Here is a 20,970-nt window from a genome sequence, read left to right on the forward strand (position 1 = left end):
CTCCAAGAAAAACAGTCAATCAATCTATATTCATTTGAAAGCTTTGCTAAGTTGAAGAAAACTGTCCAGTCTTCCCCCCTATCTATCCTTGGTTTTTGGATGATATTTAGACAGTCTCCCAATTAGTTTCTTCAAATACCCTGAAGTAATTCCAGTGGCGCTGACTCCATGGGGCCTGAGGGGGCCCGAGCCCTCTCAAAACTTTGTTATGGGTGTGAGGAAAAAATGTGTCAGGCTTGTCAATTTTCCCCGAAGTATCCAGAAATCAAGATTCAAGTTATCAGGGCTCTAATGTTGTTCAGATGACTCTTCTAAAATGCTTAAAAAACTTAAAACTCACTTCTTATAAAATTTTCCGGAATAAGATCCCCGGTTTGGGCCCCCCCAATATTTTTTGTAAGTCAGCATCCCTAAGTAATTCCCTTCATATGTTGGAGCATTAGGCTTATCTTTATAGAAATTTGTTATATCCATGCTATAAATTACAAGCAATTGCCATTTTCCTCGTGAAAAATTAAATCATTTCAACTTCACCAAAAATTAGATGCATTAGTTTTGACTTTTGGCATTGATAGGACATTTCAATTCAACGGTAGCTAAGGAAGCTAGCTTGAATAATAGTAAAATATTGTCCTAAAAACCATGAACAGATGCAGAGGAAAACCCAAGAAACCTTATTCGCATATATAGGGTGGAGAAAAATTATTTCACAAAATTTTAACCCTGGATAGCTGATGCCAGAGAATGAGAACCGTACCAAGGTCGGGACCCAGTACTACAACAGAAACGCCTGCACACCAGCGGAGGGGGGTGGAATAGGAAGGAAAAGGATGGAGGCACCGTGATTAAGGAGCCACGATGCCTCCAGGGCAGGGATAGGAATGGAAGGGTAGGATAGGTAAATACCCACGTCGCTATGGAAGCGACCGGGGCCCACTACTAGCGAAACTATAATTCATTGTGCCAACGATTTTGGAAGATTTTTCTATAAAAGAGAAAAATCCTAAGATCAAATCGTTGGATGATAGCTGATGCCAGTTGGAACCAAAATTACGATGTTTGTGTCAAAAACGCACCATTTTTAAATTATACAGAAACTTTGAGCCAAGTGCTCCGATTGGCCGTGAGTTTTCCCTGTTGCTGGATGCCTTGGATGCATCGCGTTCTCCGGCAGGAGAAGCATTCGAAATTATGAATTGTTGAGAGCATCCAGCATTGCCACTAGAGTTGACAGCCACTGCAAAACTGTCGTTTTACATATTCGTCGTCATCATGGCGCTGACCTGCTAGATTTTTCTTCAGATGAAAAAAAAATGTGGTAGTCGCCTGGTGCTAGGTCGGGATAGTATGGAGGATGATCAAAGTGTTCTTCACCAAATGATGCAATGAGATCTTATTAATAATAATAATATTTTTTTTGTTAACACCGTAGGGATACAATTATCCATGGGTTTCGTCAAGATACAGAGACATAAAAGAATCACAAAACACAGATTACAAAATATCATATAAAAAAAGAATTCTTGAACACTATAATAACATTTACAAAATATCATTAAAAATGTCTTGAACACTAAAATATTTACAAATTATCATTAAAAAATTCTTGAACACTATAATAACCTTTGCTATATAGCAAGCTTCTCCATCTATTCTTAAAAACCTCTGATGAGGTAAAGGATTTCAAATCAGAGGGTTGCTTATTGTAGATTGCAGCAATCGAGTGATATGGTCCCTTCTGACATTGGCTAAATGAATACAGATAACTGTGAATGTCACTTTTTGATCTAGTGTTGTGACTGTGAAAGTCAGAGTTAACTCGGAAGTAAGAAGGATAAGACTTCACAAACATGGCACATGAGAGAATGTAAATACATGGAAGTGTGAGGATCCTGAGGGACACAAACAGTGGCCGACCACTTGTTCGGATTGGAACTTTACAGATGGGGTCATTCCATGTCAGTTCACCCAGGCATGGCACCCACCGACTCGGATTTTAATGAAATTTTTGTCACTAGCTACTATCACCTATCTAATGACCCATGTAAAATATTTCCTCTCTCACTCTCATAGTTTGCAAGGTATGAGGAGTCAAAGTTTGAGATGTTTGCTCAGAAGTGGCGCTAGTGGGAGTCAAATTCCAGAGTGCAGGGCACAGGGTAAAAATTCATAACTCAGAAACCACATAATATATTTGAATGAAATTTTGACCCCTTGTCTATCCAAGTACATAGCTTCCATAGTAATGTCTTTTATTCCCCTTGCATTGTTATGTTAGCCAAAATGATGTCAACAGTTGTTAATTAACCGATTTTTTTAGCTCAAAAACATTACTTCATATTTTCAGAATTATCACCAAAAGGCAGAGCAGTTAACTCATCCAATTTTTTTTTAAATTGAAGGTTAATATGTGCTCCAATATACTGTGAAATAAAAATGGTGGTGTTTTGACTGCCACCATGAGTATTTCAGGTTTTACTTTTTTTCTGCCCCCGTGAGAGGGATTTTGGACACGTACTGTAAGATAATAAGTATAAGTGTATCCATACCTTCATGAGGATATATTTGAAATATTGGTCAGTAAATCTAAGACCAAACATGTAGTCTAGTGAATGTGGCTCTTGTTCATACAATTGTTTTTAATAACAATACTTGGCTTGTGGCAGCTGAGGGGAAAAGAGTCCAAATGACTCAGAAATGTGAAATTATGCTTTTTTTCCTGGAATTTACCCATTTTTCAAGTGTTCAGTTTATGGAAAAAATGGTATCAAAATACATTAGACTCTTACTGTGCATTAGAGGATAAATGGAAATACTAATTTAAATAATACACTTCAATGTGTTTAAGGTATCTCCCGAACATCTCTGGGGGCTCTCTCGGGCAACTAAACGCTTAACAGTACCACCAATTCCATCACATGGGGATTTTCCATATGGGTGCATAAATTTCACTTTCACATCATGTTCTTCCTCGTGTTTAGAAATCACTAATCCAAAAAACCAGTGGTCATCATAAGCACATGCAATGTACAAGTTTGTTAAGATCTGTGAAAAAGTGATTAAATGAGTCCTGCTGAACTGGAATTTTACAAAGTTAGCCTCACTTTCACAGAAGAAGTACGGTCTTCCAGACCCTTGGTGATGGAAGAGCTGGCAGAGCAAATGGTATTACTTATAGATATGCAGCAGGTTGTCACCAATATCCACATTCCTTGATGGCAACTTGAGTATTAAATTTCTATTTCACTGGGAGAGACAATGCTGACATTATGTGCCCTTCTCCCCTGCCTCACATATGATTGTATTACATGACAAACTTGAGAAGGTAATACAATCCCACCTATTCAGCCTCACTTTCCAGTGTTATTCTATCTCCCCAAGGAATAAGAGAATTAAGTGCAACCTCTACATTAGGAAGAATAAAATGTTACAATGTATCTCAGTGAGGGCATGATAAAATCAAAATAGATTCTAGGGTACCACTTTTAGTCTTCTGCCAAGTCTTCTTGTGTGAAGATGCTCCATGGGTGTCCAAGTTTATTCTGTGTGTACGATCAGTGTATATTTTCCAGTACATTAATTGTGTGTGCTATGAGTTAGGCGAAGCTGCTCATTGTGAACTTCGACATTAAAAAAGGTTAGTGTCTCCACTATGTTTCAAAATGAGCAAATTGTTGAACTGTGCAGCATTGGAAATGTAACTGCATCTGATTGCCTCCAAAAAAGCTACACACCAGTGGTGCAACTGAACAAAATTGAGATCATGAGTATGCTTCAAAAACAGCTGTTATCTCTCAGAAGTGGTGTACCTTGGGAAGTCCTATCCAATGTCTGCGAACATCACAGAATATACTATTTGAAAAGTATGAAACCTACCAAATATATTGTCTTGATCCTTTTAAGAGCCACATGAAGAAAATATCAAAATCACTGAGAAATGCAAGTCTTGAATTTGCAGAGAAGGCCTGTAAAATCCCAACTCTTCGGAAATTAGTGCCAGGAATGAAAACATGCCAGCCATGTAGGGAGGAAGTACAGAAACACTCCAGGTTTGGAAATGAGCTTTCTGATGTTGAAGCAGTAGATAAAGACAGGTTGCATTACTTGCTAACTTGAAGGAATTGTATTCCACTTTTAAATTTGACTTCCCCAGAATTAAAATTGGCTTTTCTAAATTCTGCAACCTAGGTCCAAAATGGCTTGTGGTAGCAGGATCTCCTGGAACGCATTCAGTGTGTGTTTGCAAAATTCATTAAAATGTCAACCTACTGCTTAATGCCTGTAATATAGAGGAAACAAGCCAGGACCTAATTGGTTATTTCGTGTGCTCTAGAAATAATAGGAACTGTATACTGCGACATTGCTCTAAGAGTCCTTCACGTGAAAAATTGAAAAGCTTACTGCTGAAAAAGTTTGAACAATGTGACCCCAGAGATGAAGTTTCATAGAGTCAGTGGGTTTCCAGGGACAGATATCAACTGGTGAACTTCACTGCGACATTTGATGAGCACCGATTAACTTTAATTGAAAGAGTGGAAAAACTGGTGCCCCATTCATTTATTACAAAGGTACAGGCAAACTACCTTAAGCAAATGAAAGAAAATCTTGGACCGCATGAAGCAGCTGTTCTCTTTGACTTCAGTGAGAAGTACTCATATGTTATCCAGGATGAGGCACAAGGGTATCACTGGACAAGTGATAGGACGGTACACCCTGTTGTGATTTATACTCGAGATCACCTGACTAAACAGCTTATTATTTCCAGTTTATGCATCTTGTCAGATGATTTGGAGCATGATGTAGCTTTTGTTTATGAAACCCAAAGAATAATATTTTGCTTTGTTAAGGAAAAATTTACTTTAGTCAAAAAATTGAGTTACTTTAGTGATGGTTGTGCAGGACGGTACAAGAACTGCAAAAAATTTCTCAATCTTTGCAAGCATTACCAGGATTTCTCCTTAATGGCATCATGGACATTCTTTGCTACAAGCCATGGAAAATCCCCATGTGATGGAATTGGTGGTATTGTTAAGCGTTTAGTTGCCCGAGAGAGCCTCCAGAGATGTTCGGGAGATGCCTTAAACACATTGAAGTGTATTATTTAAATAATTTTATTTAAATTAGTATTTCCATTTATCCTCTAATGCACAGTAAGAGTCTAATGTATTTTGATACCATTTTTTCCATAAACTGAACACTTGAAAAATGGGTAAATTCCAGGAAAAAAAGCATAATTTCACATTTCTGAGTCATTTGGACTCTTTTCCCCTCAGCTGCCACAAGCCAAGTATTGTTATTAAAAACAATTGTATGAACAAGAGCCACATTCACTAGACTACATGTTTGGTCTTAGATTTACTGACCAATATTTCAAATATATCCTCATGAAGGTATGGATACACTTATACTTATTATCTTACAGTACGTGTCCAAAATCCCTCTCACGGGGGCAGAAAAAAAAGTAAAACCTGAAATACTCATGGTGGCAGTCAAAACACCACCATTTTTATTTCACAGTATATTGGAGCACATATTAACCTTCAATTTAAAAAAAAATTGGATGAGTTAACTGCTCTGCCTTTTGGTGATAATTCTGAAAATATGAAGTAATGTTTTTGAGCTAAAAAAATCGGTTAATTAACAACTGTTGACGTCATTTTGGCTAACATAACAATGCAAGGGGAATAAAAGACATTACTATGGAAGCTATGTACTTGGATAGACAAGGGGTCAAAATTTCATTCAAATATATTATGTGGTTTCTGAGTTATGAATTTTTACCCTGTGCCCTGCACTCTGGAATTTGACTCCCACTAGCGCCACTTCTGAGCAAACATCTCAAACTTTGACTCCTCATACCTTGCAAACTATGAGAGTGAGAGAGGAAATATTTTACATGGGTCATTAGATAGGTGATAGTAGCTAGTGACAAAAATTTCATTAAAATCCGAGTCGGTGGGTGTCATTTTGAAAATTTCTGGGTGATTTGACGTGGAATGACCCGATGGCCTTAATGGCTTGTTTCTGTAAAGAGAAGGCTTTAGCTGCAGTAGGGGAGTTACCCCAAAACATGATACCATATAACAATAGTGAGTGTACTTTGGCAAAGTACACAGCTTTTAGAACATATATAGAAACAAGAGGAGAGTTTCCTTATCATATAAATACCTACTGAAAGTTTCTTATTAATTTCAAAAATATGAGTTGACCAGCCAAGAGTGTCATCTTGAGTTCCTTTGGCTGCATGTGGATAGATATTGTCATGCTGTTAAACAATCCATTTACTCAGTATTCCTCATCTTTTGCTCTGAATTGCACGGCGCAATTTTTTTAAGGTCTCACAATATATCAAGCATTTATTGCATCACTATGAGGCAAAAATTCGACAAGCAGAATCCCTTTCCTGTCCCAAAACACCGTCCCACAACATTTTTACAGTTGCTGTTAACTCAGGTAGCTATTTTCTATGACTGGTAAAACCTTGTTGTTCTATATCATGAATGCCTTAATATTATCAGAAGTTATGTGGAAAAGTAGTATAAGGTATGGTCTTTTATGTACAAATGAAATTGTTTCAAAACATTTTATTTTTTTATATATTTCTTAATGGTACTTACTTAAAAAAAAAACATGCCTCATACATGTGCAAAGGACATACAAAGATAAATTCATTCTAAATAGATGCAAGCCCAGATATTACCATTTTTTAGAGCACGCATATTAGGAATTATAATCAGCAAATCGATGGCTAATTTCTAATAACACGTATCTCAAAGCAGCAACTTTTCAGGAGAGCAAAAAAGCGATTAATTTTTTGTACTTGTACACTGAAATTAAACACCAAAAGTTCATAAAACTGAATAAGAAGCATTCATTTGCAAATAAAGAGTTGTTTTTTGCTTGCATTTTATTTTTTAATGTAATTACACTTTGTTTAAGATACCTGTCTCAAACCGGCCGAATTTGAGATACATGTTGTTAGAACTTAGCCATCGAAATATTGCTTGTTTATCTCTTATCAATCATGCTTGCTTACTCCTATCCCCACATGTATCCAAGGTTGCACTTTGTGAAACCAAAGGTGTTTCACCATCATCTCTTTTTTTCATATGTTCTTTTGTTTTTCCCATCTTGGCCATGTTTTTCTTCATCCTTATTTTCTATTGCAGGTTAGGCCTGCTCTGTAGTCGTCTAACTTTAGGATTTTCTTCCCATCATCATAAGTCAATAATCTTAAGATTGGTTTGATGTGGCTTTCTATTCTGCTCTTCTTTGTGCTTTGATAGTGTAATATTTCTTCTCTTTTACGTCCTTTATAAACTGTCCTACGTAACTGATTTAGGGCTGTACCTTACCCTTCTTCCCTTCCAGCTGTCCTACAATTGTTTTCATCTGGCTACAATGCCTCATAATGTGTCCAAGTAAGTTGTTCTGTCTTCTCATTAAGACTTTTAGGAGGTTTCTCTTTTCTCCCACTCTTCTTGGCACTATCTCGTTACCTACACGGTCGATCCATTTTATCTTCGTCATTCTTCAGCAGCACCACATTTTGAATGCTTCCACTCTTGACTTCTCTCCTGCTGTCAACGTCCAAGCCTTGTTACCGTATTCAATGGTGATAATTTCTTCCATTTTGTTGCTATAGCTGGTCCATCTTATCCTTCTACTTCCAGCTTTCACCACTATATCTGGCTCCGGAAAAAGTTTTTTTATTTCCTTTTTCTGTCCTAAGTTGGTCCTAAATTTTACACAGGCTTTTTTCCTCAAATTTTATTCATTTCCCTTTTTGTCTAAGATCTAGTTTTGAGCTCCATGAAAGTTTTGTTAAGAAAATAAGCTCCTTAGTCTCTGCTGTTAATACCAAACAGTCAGCTTATTCCCATATTCTTTCCTATACCATAGTCTATCCCTCAAGGGCTATATTTAAAAAAAGTAAGTGATATTATATCTCCCTGCCTAACTCCACTTTCTCTGACATTTCAATTAGAGTGATTTGTATCCAATCACTTGTAAGATAACTTGATGTATTATTTTAGGAAGTTGCCATAATAACAAAGAAAATCATTAATTCCTTATGAAAATTATTTAATGAAAATGCATCACTTGACTTAAAAGTTGACGAAAAGTGATGTATGGAATTGATCCATCCTTAATAAAACGATTTTTGGAATCTTGCCATGAGTCTCGTGGAACATCCCCAATTTTTGAGTGGTGGAGAAGCTTCTGGAAGAAATAGGAGACATCTTGACAATCCTTTATTTGGCATCTCCCAAATTATCAATTATCTTCCCCCTTTTTCACCTTGTCGAAGTCCTGGGTCCCAGACCACATATGTATGTTGTGATCCGGATTTCCATTTCCAAAAAAAATGGATAAATGTGTGGTTGTGTGTCCTCTCAGAATAGCCAGCTCTTTCAAACTATGCCTTGGGATTTGTACCTTTCACTTTTGAGAATGCCTAAACCTTCCTCTTCCTTGATTGAACGAAAACACCCAATCAAAGCAAATAACACCCAAAGCCAATAGGTCTCTGAACACCTATTTAGGTAAAGTTATCTATTTTTTAATTATGAGCATTTAAAATACCTCTTACAAGCCATCAAAGAAAAACGTAATTCGCACCGCGGCCATCTTGAATGACGTCAGCTCATGCAATAGTGTTGTTCTTAACCAACTTCATCGTGCCATTCTTGAAGTTTACAGTGGAGATATTGTGGTTTTTACGCCGTATTTTTCGTGTCGTAGTTATTCCTCGATATGTCAGAGCATAGCTTCAAGTACTGCCTTGTGTCTAACAAGTGTAAGTGCAGAAATACGACTAGAAATGCTCCAAATAAATATTTTCATACGGTCCCCCAAGACGTAGAACGAAGATTGGTTTGGATGAGAAGTGCCGACGAATATGAATGAATGAAGAACATGAATTCTAATATTAACACAATGTTTATCAGATTTGACACAATCCTATACTCATTTTCACCAGTGGAAAGATTTTTCACTTGCTGGCTCTATCCATTTCGAGGGGATCTCTGTCCGACAATTTTTGAAAAACTTGTATTCCTAAATGGAGAATAATGCAACTATATAGAGCAACATTTCAGAAGTTTTACTTTTAAAAATCAAATATATATAAAACATACTTTTCTCATGTACTATTTGTTACTATCCTTACGAGCAAAAACAGGTTAAATATTTTTAAAAGATCTCTTAGTTTCCATACAAACGTATTTTTTATTTCAAAAAGTATTTCAAATACTGTTTTAGATTTCAAACACCCAAGTCACAGGTATTGTGCATTTCAAAGACTCCTGGGCCTGTATTTTGCCCAGCCGTGCTTACATAATACATACTTTAACTGCTCTTACGTTCAAACTTTTGCTTATCAGAACTAGCTATGCAATCATTGCGAGAAAGGCTCTTAACTTCCACCTCACCGTCCTCCTCAAAAACTTGTGTCTCCACATAGTAGGTCTTACTTGTGCTCGGGGCACACACGAGCTCTAACAAAACATTCGTTTTGATTGTGCATAATTTGCACACAACCAATTGCGTCGTCAGCGTAGTCTTCTCGTCCGACCCTAATAAATGGAATTTCATTGTTAAATTTCATAAACACATTTAATATGTATTTTACAAGAGCCATTAATATTATATTTCCATACCTATGCATCTTCACTTCCCGGCTTTCAGCATGTATGTGGCAATTGCTGTTGCTTATGCAAGTAAACATTGCCCAAGTAACATTTTTGGTTGGCCCTCTGTTGGCAGATGGTGGGACACAGCGGTTGGCCCATGGTATGATTTGGCCACCTCGCCAACCGTATCCCAACCAACGATTCCCCAACGATGGGCCAACAGAGCATTACAGTCGGGCCTTCGTATTCCCAACCCAAGGCCAACAAATCTCCAACCGTTGGCCCTTTTAAATTCTGCCATCCGTTTCCCAACAAAAGCTATATTTTACTGACATTTCTCATTTTTATAGAATGAGAGTTAAATTAATTTACCTTCTCACTTGATACGATACCAGTAGATAGAATCTTTACCTTTAACTCCCTATAAATCAAAATGAAATTAAATACATTAACAATCAATGCTATAGGACAAAGTAAGGTTACAGTGGTTAAAAGTGGAAAACAAAAAATCAATATCAGTTCAGAAGGTCCCCAACTTTTATTTTCGCAAATTAGGACAATTTTTATTAGGACAAAATTAGGAAAATTTCAACCGCACCTTCCCATATTACAAATAGGCACACACAAAAACTGTCCATCTTCTTTGTAGGGCAACAAAACACACTAATTGTTAGATAAAATCTGGGTGGACTGCAATTTGCATCCAGGTACTTATTTTTTCACTACAAATATACCAATGGTACCACTTCGAAGAGGTAAATAAAAGAAATCCTCCTTAATTTCAAACATGTCACACTGCAAGATGTACACCCCTGAGTAATTTATTCCTATTCTCTGGTCTTCGGTAACGAAATCTTTAAGTTTAGTCCATTTTACTCAATTGGATTAATAAGTGCAAGATTTAGGGATATTAATAGGAATCACAGAAACACTGATTGAGTGAAATGGTTGATGCATTTTCCATAAAATAATAGTAGTGCAGATGTTATTTAGGTTTACTCATACAAATTCAATCTCATTCTCTTCAGAGAGGACTAAATCACTCACTTTGTCCATTGAAACACTGTTTTCATTAAAACTTCCACTTACACTAGATATGCCACAATCTGAAAAAATATACATATCGATCTATCTAAATTAATGATGAAAAGTTTAAAATTCCACGAAACTATCTGTTTAAGGTAACATGATTTTAGGAATGCCAGTTTTGTAAGACTTACCAAATGAGGTCAATGACTTATTTTTGTTAGAAGCACTCGACTTATTTTATTTAACTGCTATCACAAAGACATAGTGAATGATTAACATATAAAAGCAATCCCTAACAACCAAACAAGTTTTGGTTGTTAGGTTGCTAGGGAACCATCAGAACCATGTGAACCGTATCCTGCAACGTATGCAATCGCAGTGTAATGGTATGATGTCCCAACGGTGGCCCAATGATAATCCATTTCGTAGGGCCATCGTTGGGGATTTCCGTTGGGCCAACAGCATAAACCGTTTCGTTGGGCCAACGAACAATATCTGCGTTGGGCCAACAGTGGAATTTGGTTGGCATATCCACCCACAATGAGCCAACCGTGACTACGGTTCCCCAACAGAGGCCCAACGGTCAATGTTACTTGGGTGCTGCCGTTGTAATTTTTGGCAAGTTTCTGCAGTCAGCCTTGGTGAAACCAGGTTCCGGGGCGTTTGTTTTTTACGATAAAACCTCCAAAAGCTATATAAGAAATAAAACCCTACTTAAATTAACCAAGAACTTTGGCGACAATGTGCAACGCCACCGATATTTCCCACACGATTGCATGAGCAGACGTCACTTTCCGGCTGGCCAATGGAATTACGATTTGAAGTGGGTGTGTTTGTGGAACTGTTACGGTCTTTTCTTTTGTAAATTCTTAAGAAAATGCGTGAAGTAAGTGCGTTAAAGAGGCATTAATGGCAATTTTACCATATTTTACGATTTTTAGTTAATATTTGAAGGGGTATTAAAATTTTGTCCAGAGACCTATTGAAGGTAAACTGTTCATGATGAAGTGATTTTGATGTAGGATATTGTGGTATATGATTTACACTAACATATTTTTCTTCCAGCTGTCTTCAGTTTCATAGCTAATTAAGGTAGCCCGTATGTGAATATCACTCACACCTTGGCATCCCACCAAATTTTGAAATTTCCTCTTTCTTTTAGGATTCAGATAAATGACATTTAATTTATTTTGTTTTTTTTTTGTTTCATAATATTTCTTACCATAATTTTTATATGCTAATTTATATCGTTACTTTTCTCGCGAAATTAATTATAGTTTACTCTTATGAAAACAAAACTCGGGTATCGAAGCAAGAAACCCATGCTTTCACATTCAAAAATCCGCGTCAAACAAAAGCGAAGCATTTTTAGTTGGTGCTGCCCCTACTGGTAAAAAATTGCCTCAAACCGCGTCGCGAGGCCAGCGTCTGATTTTGCTCGACCCACTCCCGCTCAGCCATCTAAAGGATCAGTTAACCACGTGGTGATCTATTAGAAGTAACTCTTGTAAGTATTATTATTTGAAGTTCGGTGTTTACATGTCTACATATGCTCGAATGTGTTACTAATTGTCGTTTTTATTAGATAACAAACCCATATCTGTCGTATATCCGGCTTGGTAATTGTCATATAGTGGACCACGAGATGCGCGTCATTTTGTTTTCAGTGAACTTATGAATATTTCCTTTGCTGTTATTAGTTTGGATTTATCAGAAGGGTATTTCGAGCAAAATTTAATGTGTGTGATCGAATTTTAATTATTCTTCCTGTCAATTTTAGGTGACAAAATGGCGATATCGAACACCAAACGGGCGCGCAATAGTTCCGAGTCCGATGAGAAATCAGGCAAAAAGAAGAAGAAGCAACAAAATGCTGAGCTCATGAACAAGTCAGTGTCTTCCCCAAATGTATCTCAGAATAAGAAAGGTGCGCAAATGGTTGCCACCCCTAAGCAACAACAGAAGATGATGAAAAATAAACCGGTGGACGGAAAGAAATCAAAATCCATGGCCGCGGCTAAGGGCGCCGGCAAAAGTGGTGCAGCCAAACAGGGCAAGAAGAAGAAGTCCAGTGAAGGAAGCGATAGTGACGAAGATGAGGATGACGACGACAATGAGGAGGAAGATGATGATAACGAGGAGGAGGAAGATGAAGAGGACCAAGAAATGGGAGAAGGAAGTGAGGAAGAAGAGTCTGATGAGGAGGAAGCGGCCGTAGAGAAGGAAGCCGCGGAAGCTTCAGGCAGTGAAGAAGAGGTTGAAGAAGCGGCAGCTAACGCGGAAGGTGATAGCGATGAAGAGGAAGACAATGAAAATGATGATGACGACGAAGACGACAGTGATGCGGACGAGAGCCCACCGAAAAAAATACAAAAGAGACAAGACACGAGGGAAGAGAGGTCTGACAGGTCGGATGAATATACCGCATTTGTATCCAATATACCTTACAGGTTTGTTGTTCATAATTTTTCTTTGACATTATTTGCTCAAAATCGTGTTTTATAATCCTCGTGAGATCGAGACTTACATAATTCTTCTCTTCCGTTGTAGCGCTAGCCAAGATGATTTGAAGAAGTTTTTCGGAGCCGCTGGAACGGTGAAGAGCGTCAGGATACCAGTTGACAGCAAGACGGGAAGGCCTCGTGGCTTCGTTTTCGTGAGCTTCGAAGATGAAGAAGGCCTTAAGGTAAGTTATTGTATTCTTGGCACGCAATGAGTAATGCTATTCTCTCGGAAGCGTGACCGATAAGTAAATAATTTTTTTTATTGCTGGGATGAAATTTTGGTGAAATGAAATGTTATTATTTACTCCTGAATGAGATTACCATATAAATTAATTACTTAAGGCTTGGGCAATTTTTTTCTCGATACACTGCGGGTTAGTGTAGGATATGAATTTTGTTTGATGTTAGCATCTTCGCTCATCGGCGCTTTTCCTTGGTAGGGGGTAAAATATCACTATGGTCTTCGATTCTTTTCATGTTTAGTGCCGCTGTGGTAAATTAGTTTGTTAGGTTACCTTAACATATTTTATCTTTTACAAGTCTAGTCTACTAGGTTTATCACTTGGGATTTTCACTTTTAGAATATCTTCATTTTTTTCTCATTGTCCGTTGCTCCTGTCTGTACAGTTCATCAACTGAGCAGCGTGCTTCTGCATTATGGTTTCAGATTGTCTGGAGGTATTGCTAATACCATACTTTTATGTAGCTGTGACTCTTTGTGTCTTGTAATTTGTGTTTCCCAAACTGTAAAGGCTAATTTGTCAGGTTCACTATTTTCTCTTTTATTTCCAATATGGAGAGGTTTCACTATGTCGATCCTGAAGTTATCAGTCATATTAAGTTAGTGACGTTAGATTTAAGTATTGTATTACAGTAACTGTACACAGTATGCGAATTGTATACAGTAAGTTGCCATCCCATGTATCGTAGGGAAATTTTAATTTGAATTTTCATTGTCTTTGCTTTCCTGTCAGAATTTCTTTTACTCCATTTAGGCAAGAATTTGTCAAAGGTAGCAGTATCGAGCCTGAATAATGTAGTTATCTGTAAAATAGCCTTGGAAGTGGACGGATGATGATTCAAGGCTGTCTGAGTCTTGTGGAATGTGGAATAGTAGTAAGGTGGGAATTTTCTGGTGTTAGGTGTCCTTTAATAGGTGATTTATTGCGTAAATCCATCTCGGGAGGAAATTTTGAATCTTATGATAAATCATACCCTGTGAGTCTTTTCCAGCCTCTACTTACCACCTGAAGCCTAGCCTTTCTACTTCCCCAAGTGGTTATCTCTCTTTAAAAATCCCAATAAATGTCATTATTGTGCTGATCTGGGTATCAGCTTTGGAAATGTGTCGATAAAATTAGTACGGTTTTCTAAATTTATTTTAGTGAGTATGGTGGTTGTGCTTTTTCTCAAGTTCTCAACTAATGATTTTAGATGCATTCACCACATGAGAACTCATGGATGTGTGGCATTTGGAAAAGACATATCTGCAATTACAGAATCCGGATATAGTAAATTCTTAATGTATGAATAGCCAATTTGTTCAATTGCTGTTTTACTTCAAGTTGACAGAAATCTTTGAATAATGAGGTTCTGGCAGGACTGAACAAATCTCATCAAATATTCATTAATCATGTTCAATATTTTTACCTTGATGTTATGATCTAAGCTACTACAAATGTGGATATTCTTGATTCTGGATGCTAACTCCAAATGGTTAAGCATTTTTTTCATAGTTGGTCTGTTATGTGATGTTCAGACCCAGTAACACATAGGAGGTAATTGGTTAGTGCTTAAATGCAAAAGTCTCGGTGTAACCACCCAATGGATTCATGTGCTGAAAATTGAAATTTGCCTTGTGGTATGCATAGATCCTTATCTTGTATATTATCCTATGCTTTATCCTGGTCTACCATGATTATATATGCATTTACACTAACTCATGTGTTTTATGGATCAGGTTACAAGGCCTTTCATGAAGCAACTTCTAAATATCAATGAGTGTAACATTTCCTTTGTGTACTCTCAGGGTTCATAGTCAGTTGAAAAATCTGAGGAAAATTGCAAAAAAAAAGATCAAGTTTCTCAAGTGTAATACGTGCATTATTAATGGGTTTTTAGCATCATCTTCATTGGGTTGAAAATAGAATAAGTGAAATGAAATCAGTGTGTCCAGTGATCGGGAGAATCATGAATTATGCGTGAATATTTTTCCCCAAAATCATTAATGAATTCTTTTTCAGACTGAATTTCAATATCTTTTATTTCAAATTCATTTCTCATAAAAGTTGGCCAGTTCAACACCCATTTTCTGGTTATTTTATGTCAATATAGGCTAACAATACATATATTGATTTTATTTTAAATTGTGCATTATGAAAGCATATTATCTATATTACTCTCGAAAACAACACGATGTAGCCTTTATATCAGGAGTTAAAACAATCAACAACACACCATCACATATACTCATGTCCTGGCAGGGGCAACCTATCCAGGCAGGACTCAAACCCACGACCTTTGGTATGGTAGGCAAGGACTTATCCCCGCCGCCACAGAGGTCGACGCTTATTATCTATATAGTACTTAAAATTATGAAGAATGTCTTGTGGTGCACAGTGAGACGACATAAATTAAGTGTAGAATTAAAATAATGAAGTAATTAATAGTAGTGGGCATAACTATGTGGAAATCCTTTATCGTAGGAATATATGAAATAGTCAAGTTTTTATTTCTTGTATTCCTATGTTAAATAATGAGCATAAAATAATACCTGTTTATGATATTTTTTGAAAGTATTTAAGTAATTTTGGATGTTTTAAATTCATATGTATTGCAGTAATCATGCAAGATTAACCTGGAATTTTGTAAAATTTCCGTGGAAAACCTGGAATCATGCATGAATTTTTCTGCTTTGATTGACCGGCCATCCTGTGAAGTATACCCAAGTGGTCATGTTGTTAATGAAACTTCTCTTATCTCCTTCAGGCTGCTGTGGAAATGGACGGTGAGGAGATGGAAGGCCGATCCCTGAAGATTATGAAGAGCTTCAACAGTGGAGGGGATAGGCGTGAGGGAGGGTTCAGGGGTGGCCGAGGAGGTGGATTCAGGGGTGGCGATAGGAGAGGAGGTGGTGGTTTCAGGGGGGGCAGAGGTGGATTCCGTGGCGGAGACCGCAGGGGTGGTGGAGGCTTCAGGGGAGGAGACAGGGGTGGCAGGGGAGGATTCCGTGGAGATAGGAGGGGAGGAAGGGGCAGGGATTTCGAGGATAAGTTTGGAGGTGGTGGTGGCAGTGGTAAATTCCGTGGTGGCAGCGGTGGGAAACCATGGAAGAAGGATGGAGACAGGCGCCAGAAGCAAGTAGCTGGCGATTCCGATTGAGTGGTTCTGAGTTTTTAAAAACCATGTTCTTGAAAACTCAAAAAAGTTTTTAATTGTATGACCTAGTCATACTGGACAATAATAGAGAAACCATACTGAATCTTTATCATGTACATATGGTGCCGTTGACTTGTGATTGATTCTTTTATTTGTTGTCACAAATGTTTTATAAACTGAGTGGAAACTTTTGTCAATGTGAAAGAAATTACAGAGGAGAGGGTGGTGCTGAAAACCTAGGGTGTTTTATTCTTAGCTTAAGTATAACTTCCTTTCCCTCTTGTGTTTTAATGAAAATCCATGGCTGGGTTAAACTGGGAATGTAGATAGTATGTACTGTAATTTTTTTCTTTTAGAAATTGCGTGGCTGCATGCCAGTCATTCGAGATGTCCTGATGGCCTTTCTTTGTTCCATGCATAGGTTTTTTAATGCTTTTATTCTTTTGTCTCCCTTAATTATGTATGAAAGTTTGACATTTCAATATTTTTAAGGTAATTGTTAAATAAGTAGACTACTTTAGGATGACCTCTTTAAGTTTGGGGAGAGCAGCTTACTAATTTGGGTATGAAGTGCCTATTACAATCAACCCTCCTTCATATCAACACGGCGTGACATTTGGTGAAGATAGCGAATGGTATTTGTTAGCAACAATGTTGTGTTACAACTTGAACGCTGGTTGTTGCCATTGATGAGCTTTTTCTCAGCAGAAAACTAGGCTAAACTATTACCCAATAAACATTTTCAATTTCTATGACATCAAATAGATTGTGAATTTTGGGTTGAGCTTCTTTTTAGAGGAGAAGAAAACACTTTAAAGGTGCGTCTCTTATTTAGTGTTCCAAGTCTGAGATTAGTTTTTTTTTGCTTTTGTCCAATTTAAAGTGAAGAGGTTTTTCGTGAGAAAATCTGTCCCATGACTAATCAGCGTAATGCTGATCACTCTTCAACGTAGGCTGATGGAGGAATGAAGTCTGCCATGGCTTTTGACTGTTTTGAAGAATTGTTACAACTTGAACGCTGGTTGTTGCCATTGATGAGCTTTTTCTCAGCAGAAAACTAGGCTACAACTATTACCCAATAAACATTTTCAATTTCTATGACATCAAATAGATTGTGAATTTTGGGTTGAGCTTCTTTTTAGAGGAGAAGAAAACACTTTAAAGGTGCGTCTCTTATTTAGTGTTCCAAGTCTGAGATTAGTTTTTTTTTGCTTTTGTCCAATTTAAAGTGAAGAGGTTTTTCGTGAGAAAATCTGTCCCATGACTAATCAGCGTAATGCTGATCACTCTTCAACGTAGGCTGATGGAGGAATGAAGTCTGCCATGGCTTTTGACTGTTTTGAAGAAGTTAATCAACTGAGTTCATATAGTAAGTTTAGTTGCTTTGGTGGATTACAATAGTTATTTTCCTAGGCTTCTGATGCACTTCGGGGAACAGAAGTATTACAGGCACTGCTTAGAGTAGGACCCATTCTATCAAATGAGTGGTTGATGTCAGTAGCTTTTTAATGTTATGCATACGTCCACAGTGCTGTGGTGAATATTGAACGATCCACAGTTTTACAGTTTAGTGCAGAAGTGTTTGCAATTGCTATAATAACATTGAAAAGTAAATAAATTGGATCATTTCATCAGGAGTATGTATGTATATCTTTGGGTTATAGCCAATTATTGTACATACCTTATTTCTTAGTGAAATTCAGATTACTGAGCCTATCAGTGAGTACTTACGTAAACCTCTTGCACCGTTTAATCCAATGTTCCTATTTGGGAACAGATTTATAAAAGTATATTTCGTATCTGTGAACTATCATGCCTTCTGTTAAGTGAATAAAGTATAGCAGTATTTTTTAAAGTGAATCGTATGACTTGTGTATACATAGGTCGTTATTTATACTTTTTCAAAATTATTTTCATCACCTCTATAGTGAGCATGCGGTTTATTTGGTATTTTTCCCTACTCTCCAGTAACAGATGCTCATTTATTCAAAAGATCAAAACCTATATCATTGTTAAACTTAGTTTTTTGGTCAATATTTATTTTTCAAGCAATAGCAAAATTTTGTGGTATGTTGCCATTTGGGAACATGCTTGAAAATGCATTTACAAATTTTTGTTTGGGTTTTCTATCATAGTATCTCTTAATTAGTTGTGAAGTAAATAGTACATGCAAAAATATGATAATAATCAATTGGTAAGTTAGTTCTGTCTTTGAAGGGTTAAATGCATGGTAGTTCACTGCATATGGAGGCCAACTTCTAGGATCTTCTTCTGTAATCTTTGTGATTTCTGCATCGTGATATTTTAATTGTGATGTTCTGTGGTCATCGCAGGCCACGTATTCAGGTAAGATTGGTAACTGGTGGGTGAAATTTGCTGTATGTATTTATTTCATGCTGGTGATTAGGTGATTCTTCCTGGTTTCCTTCCACATTGATCCATACACACTAGGTGTGTATATATTGGAGACTTAATCCAGCATCGGCACTTCAGTGGACCTGAGGAAAACGACTAGAACTTAGACAAAATATTGTCCAGGAAAAGGGATCAATGTGGAAGAATTACTCATAGAACTATAGGGGTAAGGTTACTAATATAAGAAAACTGCCTTATTTTAATCAAAAATGAGAAGGGCCATCTAATGTATGTATGTTTACAGCAATTGGCATCAGGTTCTCATTTTTTTAATTTGCCTATGTCTACCTTTGGAACTTAGCACATGACTTTTTACTGCTTCTTTAACCCTTTCACTGCTGTGAACGTACCTTATCTTCTTCCCTGCCATGCGCTCGGCAGTTTCGCCGCATGTGAGGGGTAGGTTTTCAGAGATTGAGCAGCAGCGAAAGGGTTAGGAGCATTACTCTAAGACAGTGACTACCACCAGACATAGAATAGTTAGTGAGGGCTATATTTATCTGTATTGTATAGCAACCACCTGACCAACCAGCCAATGCAAAATTCAGTTGTTTTTTTCTGTTGCAGCCCAATTACAGTCAAGTGCATTTAAGACAATATAATAATAGTCTTAAGTGCCATACCCTTTATTGATTTTTTACCCACTTAACTTGTAAACAAGTGGGAATTTTTCCAAAGCAATCCAGCAGACCTCGCCTTCCTTGGTTGGCCTATCCATTCACAGACTCAATTTCTTAAATGTTTCACTAAAAAGTGTATTTTTGTAAAAGAGACATTTTTTTAATTTCATTGACTTGTGGATAAAATGGATTCCTAGCAACCCAGGTATTACGAGAACAGATTGGTGCAGGTGATAAATCATAATTTATCTATTCTCTCTGCATAGCATCATTTACTTCACAGTTATGGACCTCTGAATTAAATGATGCCATTTTGGGCTTTGCCATTCCCAAGGCTATCGTGAGCTTATAGTGTTTTCTCCAAGCATTAGTTACAGCAGCCAGGGCTTATCAGCCTATTCTGCCTGACTTGCAAATTTGTTCAAGGGAACTTTCGGTGCATTTAAAGGGCTCAATTTTTAGATATGGTCATAATTCGTTAGTTCATGCTATTTCGAACATGTTGTTACTATGAAAAATCAGTAAATATATTTAAGATAGAGAATAATTCAACAGCAGAGCTACATGATATAAGGAAGTATTTAATGTACTTCACTAAACTGCAGCGTGTAAGTTGGAAAGGCAATTAGGATTGCTGGTATAGAATTGTCCTAGTACATGAAACTAACCGTCCCGCTACTGTGCACCAAACTTTCATCAACAGCAATTCTTAAGGGATGCCCAAGATTCTCCTCTGGACTCTCCAAATCTACACATATACATAAAAGGTAGGAATGACGTCCACCCACTCAGGGGCGGATTTAGGTCATGCTTTGGGGGGGTGGTGCATTACTTTCTACAGCAACTCAAAAGTATGCAATACCTCTCGGAAAGGACAGGTAAACAATCGACTTTATGATGTTCATGTATGATTTTAAAGATTGTTTGAAGAAATTAAATAAAAACTTGCATTTAACAGCAAGCCTTAACCCTTTTGCTGCTGCTCACTCTCCCGAAACCTACTCATCACATTCAGCAAAGTGCTGAGCACATATAGCAGGGAGGAATAAAAGGGACATTAACAGCAGCCTACCGTGCAAACGTACCAGGTACACTCTCAGCAACGAAAGGATTAAAGAGTACAACCTTTTCCATCTTCCTAAAATTATGGCCCCTACCTATTTCCAAGGTAGGGGTTAGAAGGCAAGGCGTGATGATATCTCAGGTTCAGACAGGTTCAGATTTTCCCTATCTCCTTCCAATATTTAGATTAGTGATTCTTCCATCATCCTCGGGGATTTAGGAATCCAATGCCATTCCATTCAACAACACAGTTAACTCCAATATCCCATTGGCGGATACAGATGGGGGCACAGGGGGTGTGCACCCCCCCCCCCACCCTTGAGGGGC

At 37.4% G+C, this 20,970-nt stretch overlaps 1 protein-coding gene across 1 annotated transcript in view; it reads left to right on the forward strand.

Moving 5' to 3' along the window:
• The window catches only part of LOC124169061 (nuclear localization sequence-binding protein-like), a 28,646-nt gene extending 11,865 nt beyond the window's left edge, over positions 1 to 16,781 (forward strand). The window contains exons 4-6 of the mRNA XM_046547535.1: positions 12,445 to 13,114; positions 13,215 to 13,350; positions 16,157 to 16,781. Coding sequence (XP_046403491.1) covers positions 12,445 to 13,114; positions 13,215 to 13,350; positions 16,157 to 16,549 — 1,199 coding nt within the window. The 3' untranslated portion in view covers positions 16,550 to 16,781. The remainder of the gene's footprint in view (positions 1 to 12,444; positions 13,115 to 13,214; positions 13,351 to 16,156) is intronic.
• The last annotated feature ends 4,189 nt before the right edge of the window (positions 16,782 to 20,970 follow it).

This window comes from Ischnura elegans, chromosome 12 (genome assembly GCF_921293095.1).
Source record: "Ischnura elegans chromosome 12, ioIscEleg1.1, whole genome shotgun sequence".
In the NCBI taxonomy this organism is placed as follows: domain Eukaryota; kingdom Metazoa; phylum Arthropoda; class Insecta; order Odonata; family Coenagrionidae; genus Ischnura; species Ischnura elegans.